Genomic DNA, 6,053 nt, shown 5'->3' with positions numbered 1-6,053 from the left:
AAGAAAGGGGGGGCAAGAAAGAGGGGGGCAAGAAAGAGGAGGGGCAAGAAAGAGGGGGGGCAAGAAAGAGGGGGGCAAGAAAGAGGGGGGCAAGAAAGAGGGGGGGGGGGGAGAAAGAGAGAGGGGGGGGAATCAGTTTTCCTTTGCCACACAGTCAGTTTTACAGCCAGCAGGTACCTACAACTGCCTTTTTCATGGGTGGTGAGACCAGGAGGTTCCCCAAAAGTATCAGTGTACCCTGCTATCACCAACACCTTGGGAAAGAGAGGAAACTTAATAAACTGGCTCTGAAGGGAAGAGAGGAATGGGAGCTCTCTGCAAAGAGCCTGGGTATCCCTGGCACAGCCAGGGCACTGAAATCCAGACTGACTGCTAAGGGCAGCTCCCTCCATCACCCAAACACACCAGATCTATGGGCAGAACCACAGCTGCTGCTGGTGCTCTGAGAGGCAAAGCAGCTCTGTATGATTCCACAGGGCATCTCTCCTCTGAGCCCAGCTCTCACCAGCCTGCTTCCACTCCTCTCCTGAGCTCAGGAGCCAGAATTCAGTTCCAAAGGAAGAAATTTGTATTTCAAAGGCAAAGGGGGAAAAAAAACCCATCAGTGCATGAGGGTGGTGAAGGGAAAACCCTGTGGGAAAAGGCATGCTCTTATCTGGGGGAGACCCACTGACAGCTGGGTACAGGCTGCCAGGGAGCAGCCAGGTTCATCACTTTGCTTATCATCCTTTGCCTTCTCCTTGTTCATTGTGCTGTGCAACCAGCCCTTTGAACAGGCCCCTCCTAGGCAGCCAGGCTGCTATTAAAATAAAGGAAGGAAAAAGATTCAAAGACCATGCTTCCCACTTCTCCTCCAGCAGCTGCACATTAAATGAGGTTCTTCATCTCTATTTTTCCCCCCCTTTCAGCCCTGTCAGGGGCTGTGCATCCAGCAGGGTTACACTGCACTCTTCCCAACTCAGATAAAGCTCCACAAACAAAGCTGCTGTGCTTGAGGCTGAGCAGAAGCTACCAGAGGCCATCCCCTACCCCTGCACACACCGTGCTCTGCTCCCTGCCACCCTCCTGCCCATGGCCAGCAACCTCTGACAGCTGCATCTGAGTGGGTGAGCAGAGTCCCTGAGGCTCCCTGGCTCTGTTTCAGTGAGAGAAACAGAGCACTTCTAGCAAGGAGAGGTTTAGTTCAAGTATCTTCTTTGCTACTAGGAGTGTGGGGACTCCTGCTAGGGCTTAACAATGGTCACTGAAGCCAGCAAGGCCACATAAAGGCTGCTGCTGCCTAAGGAAAAGCAAAGCCAAAACCCAAGACTGATGAGACCCAAGGGTGTGCAGGACTCAGGTATCCAAAAAGGAAAGACAACCAGCAAGACAGGGTCCTCCCAAAATTCCCATCAATGGGAAGAACAGCTGGTTGACACATTCTCTGTGCTGCAAAGTGTGTGCTGCACACAGAGCTCCATGTCTCCAGTCCTGGGATGGGGAGAAACCACCACCAAAAATCCAATCAAATATCAGTGCAAACTCCAAGTGAAGAAATCCCTTCTTAAAGCAAGGCTTCCCCTGACTTTTCCCCCAGCAGATGAAAACCAAACACCTCTCCTCTCCCCAAAGCTGCAGCAAGAACTTGGAGCTACAAGCAGAAAACTTTCCCTGGGAAAGGAGGCAGATACCAACCTGTGTTGAGCACCTGCAACAAAACCTACAGCTGTTTCCAGGGGGATGGAGTTTCCATTGCTGAGCTTCAGGGTCAATCTGGGTTTGGCTTTTTCCCCTCCCCAGGTTTTCCTTGCTTTGCCCACTGAGCTGTTAGGTGGTCACAACCAGCCAGAGTAACAGGCTCTGCTCTGTGGAATCACAGATCTGCCCATGTCTCAGCAGAAGGAGAGTTTCCTGCAGTTTGGACTAACCCTATATTCCCTCTGAATAAGAACTTGATGATAGGAGATCTTCAGCTTTGCTTAAGGCTAACAGGAATGGGAAAAGCTTCTTAAATACTGCCAGTGCTCAATGAGGTTTCACTGCAACGTGCTAAGCATAACATTCCAGTTCAACACAAAATCAGCACCATCCATCAGTCTCCTATTCCAGTCTTGTGGCTTGGGCTTTTTAAGAATGAATGGCATTTTGGGGAAAAAATAATCAAACAGACATCATCTGGCACTTGCTCAGTGTCTCTTGTAGCCTAAGGTAGCTGGAGGGCTTAGAAATTTTTAGGGAAAGTATGCTGCCAGAGCCTGATGGTATTAAACTCATCACTGCAGAGCTCCAGAGAAGCAGGCTGCTTTTGGTGCTATCTGGAGGAATCACAAGGTTGGAAAAGACCTTTAAGATCATCAAGTCCAACCATTCCCATCCTAAGCTGAACCAGATCCCTAAGTACCTCATCTCCCCTTTTTCTGAACACACACAGGGCTGGGGACTCAGCCCCTCCCTGGGCAGCCTGTGCCACAGCCCCACAACTCTGCCAGGGAAGAACTTTTCCCTCCCATCTGCTCTGACCCTGCCCTGGGGCAGCTTGAGCCCATTGCCCCTTGTCCCATCTCCTGTCCCCTGGCTGAAGAGACCATCGCCCACCTCTCTGCACCCTCCTGGCAGGGCAGTGGAGGTGGGGAGAAGGTCTCCCCTCAGCCTCCTCTTCTCCAGGCTGAACACCCCCAGCTCCCTCAGCTGCTCCTCAGAGGATTTGCCCTCCAGCCCCTTCCCCAGCCTGGTTGCCCTTCTCTGGACTCGCTCCAGGACCTCATTGTCCTTCTTATGTGAGGGGCCCAGAACTGGACCCAGCACTTGAGGTTCAGCCTCACCAGTGCCCAGTTCAGGGGCACAATCACCTCCCCAGACCTACTGGCCACACTATTTCTGACACAAGCCAGGATGCCATTGGCCTTCCTGGCTGCCTGGACACACTGCTGGCTCATATTCAGCCTGCAGCCACCCAACACCCCCAGGTCCTTCTCTGCCTGACAGCTCTCCAGCCAAAGGGCAATGCTTTGTAAATAACACAGGGGAAAGGGGGAAGAAAACCTGCCTGTGCTCAGCCAGGGTCAGCCACACAGCTCAACTCCTCCTGCAGCTTCTCCCTGCGCCTGCTCCGATGTGCTGTGGGCCCTCTCCCCCCACCCCCCTTTGCCAAGAGAGTTACCTGTAAAGTGCTGGTTAAAAAGTTGTCCTGGGAGACAATGTCCACAAAGAAATCAGCTGGGATTTCACTGAGCTGGTGGTACAGCACAGAAATGAGGTTGATGTAAAGGTCTTGGTACTTCCCTATGGCCTCTTCAGCCCGGCACAGGATGTTTAAGAGTCTTTTCCAGTGCTCAAACGCATCGTAGACGTTCCCGATCAGGAAGCAGATGAAAGCAAACTGCAACTCAGCTGTGCATGGTCAGCAGAGGGGAAACAAAGCACAACACAGGTCAGGAGGAGACCCAAGCCCAGGGCACGTGTCCTCCCACGGGCTCTGCAGTGACTGAGTCAGACTCAGGGTTTGCCATTCGCAAGCACGTTCTGCCCTCCCAGCCATTCTGCTGACAGCAATCAATGCTCCAAACACTGCCTCCCAACAGGCTGCTCTGCAGTTGGAAAACAGAGCAAAGGACAGCAGGCAGCTCCCTCTGTACCTACAGTTATCAGCTCTGGAGAGTGACTGCCCAGCAGCAGGGCACACAGCCACCTGCAGCCTCCCGCTGTCCGTGTTCTCGATGCGACTCTCAGGAAGAAGTCAGACTTTCTGCAGGCGTCCCCTCTGCCTTGTGCCCGGATTTCCAGGGCCACACAGGAGCACAGATGCTGCTGCCCCTGAATGCCAAGGCTGTGGGAATGCTGGCAGGGCTGAGCAGTACATTAACAGGTGATTTTGGCTTGTGGATTAACCTCTTCTCACTGGACACTTTAGCAGCAGCTATTTTGCTAGAATGAGAGGGTTGGCACTTCTTAAGGTGATTTGTTCTGTGTGTATCCTGGAGCCACCTTTGATAATTTTGACAGAGAAGAAATTGCTGAACTGTGTAATATAGAAAAAATGAAGAAGGGAAACCCAAAAGCTTATCTGAAAGCTCTGAAGCCTCAAGGCTCTGGCTCATCTGGGTTCCCAAGCCCTCTCTCCTCCCTGCCACCAAACAAAACCACACTTCAGGACTTTGATGCTTCTTCCTATCACGACATGTCAAGAAAGGCTGCTGAGCAATTAAGACCCTGCAGCCAGCAGCCACAGCCCGTGCTGTGTGTCAGGGCTGGCCTACCTGAAGCACTGCCAGGGAGAGTGGCCAGCAGCACACAGCAGAGCCACAGCGCTCCAGCCAGGCAGGGGAACCGCCTGATGGAGACCCAACAGCTCCTCACCTCTGGAACAGGAGCAGGAGCCTGGAAATCATAATGTTCAGCACAATTCAGTGCTCCCAGGACTCCATAAGCTCTGTCCCCAGAGGTTCATCAACAGGCAGGGTGCCAAGTGACAGGTCCCCTGAGCATGAGGTGCAGTCTGAGGCCACTTACTTACCTTGAGGCAACCTGGGCTCCCAGCACAGCACCCAGGGGTGACAGGCATGAAGGTGGGTGCCTGGCAGCTCCAGAACCAAGTGCCATGTCAGCTGGATCAGCCGGCACGGGCCCTGCAGCTGACCCAAACCCCTCAGACCTCTGTGCTGTGGGGTCACACAGGTCCGAGACGCCTCGGGCAGCTGGGGAATGGCCACAGCTTTCAGGCTGGGCTCTGGTTTGGCAGAGAAAGGCCTCCCTTCCCCCAGCCACCCGCGGGCCACTCACCCAGCAGTTCCAGAGGCTGGCTGGCGTAGCGCTGGCGGATCACCTTCTCCAGGGCGTAGCTGAGGTCCATGCTGTGCCGGGTCACCTCCTCGGGGGTGGCGCCGCTGGGGTACGTCCGCTTGGGCAGCTCCGTGAACCTGATCTCGGTGCCGGCTTTGGGCTTCATCTGCGGCAGCCGCGCCAGCCCTTCCGCGTAGCTCCGGCACTCGGAGCCCAGGGGCGGCAGGTCCTGCTCCGCCCGGTCCCTCGTGTGCCGCCCGGCCAGGACCGGCAGCACCTCGGAGAAGGCGCAGATCCGCCCGCTCTCCGGCTGCAGCTTCCTCATGGCCGCCTCGCTGATGAAGCTGGTGAGGGAGACCCACTTCTTCAGGCTCTCGTAGGGGTAGGGCCCGAGGAACGGGTCCATCTCCCGCAGGTTCTCCCGGAGGGCCTCGGCCTCCTCCGCCGCCGCCGGCGCCGGGACCACGGCCTCGCCCGCCGCGTCCCAGCGCAGCAGCCGCACCTCCCGCCGCTGCAGGCTGAGGAAGAAGCCGGTGCGGGGCCCCGTCTCCTCCCGGCCGCCGCCCGCCCGCCCCGCGCTGCAGTGCAGGAAGTGGAGGCCCGGCGGGATCATCTTGACCCCGCGGAACTTGGGCCCCACGGCCCAGGTGCTGTAGTCGATGCCGAACTCGGTGCCCTGCGGCACGCCCAGCACCACCACCGCCGCGCCCTCCGAGAAGAGCTGCCGGGCCAGCTCGGGATCCATCCGCGGGGCCGCCATGGCCAGCGCAGGGCAAGGGAAGCCGGGACAGGCCAGGCCCCCGCAGCCGACAGCCCCAGCCCGGCCCCCGCCCCTCCGGTCCTCTCCGAAAAGCGCCCGGGCGGCGCCCGGTGGTGCCGGACGCGGCGGTTCCAGGCGCGGAGGTTCCGGGCGCGGCAGGAGCGGGGATCCCTCCCGGCCCGAGGCGCTGCCCCGTCCCTCCCCGCAGGCAGCCGGGCCCTGTGTCGCCGCTCCCCAGGTCCCCCCCCACCCCCCCTTTCCCTGTCGGGATCTCCAGGGCTGCTCCGCACAGAGCCAGAGGCCCCCGACGCCGGTCTCGCACCCTCCCGACTCCCGCGGGGTTCCCCTGTGCCCCCAACCCTCCCAGCCAGGCGACCAGAGCCCCGCGGCGGGACAGACGGACACAGCCCCGCGGCGGGACAGACGGACACAGCCCTGTAGCAGGACAGACAGACACAGCCCCACAGCGGGACAGACAGACAGAGCCCCGCGGCGGGACAGACGGACACAGCCCCGCAGCGGGACAGACAGATAC

General features: G+C 57.9%; 1 protein-coding gene across 1 annotated transcript in view; it reads right to left on the bottom strand.

The window, feature by feature from the left end:
- Nucleotides 1-5,518, bottom strand: part of AAR2 (AAR2 splicing factor) — a gene marked incomplete at its 5' end in the record, with an annotated part of 7,826 nt that extends 2,308 nt beyond the window's left edge. Inside the window, 2 exons of the mRNA XM_084271670.1 lie at nt 3,140-3,369; nt 4,759-5,518. Coding sequence (XP_084127796.1) covers nt 3,140-3,369; nt 4,759-5,518 — 990 coding nt within the window. The remainder of the gene's footprint in view (nt 1-3,139; nt 3,370-4,758) is intronic.
- Nucleotides 5,519-6,053: the final 535 nt, after the last annotated feature.

The sequence above is a fragment of the Gallinula chloropus genome, assembly GCF_964237585.1.
Source record: "Gallinula chloropus genome assembly, chromosome: 16".
In the NCBI taxonomy this organism is placed as follows: Eukaryota; Metazoa; Chordata; class Aves; order Gruiformes; family Rallidae; genus Gallinula; species Gallinula chloropus.
The sequence above is the reverse complement of the archived record's forward strand: the minus strand, read 5'-3'. Positions and strand labels throughout refer to the sequence as shown.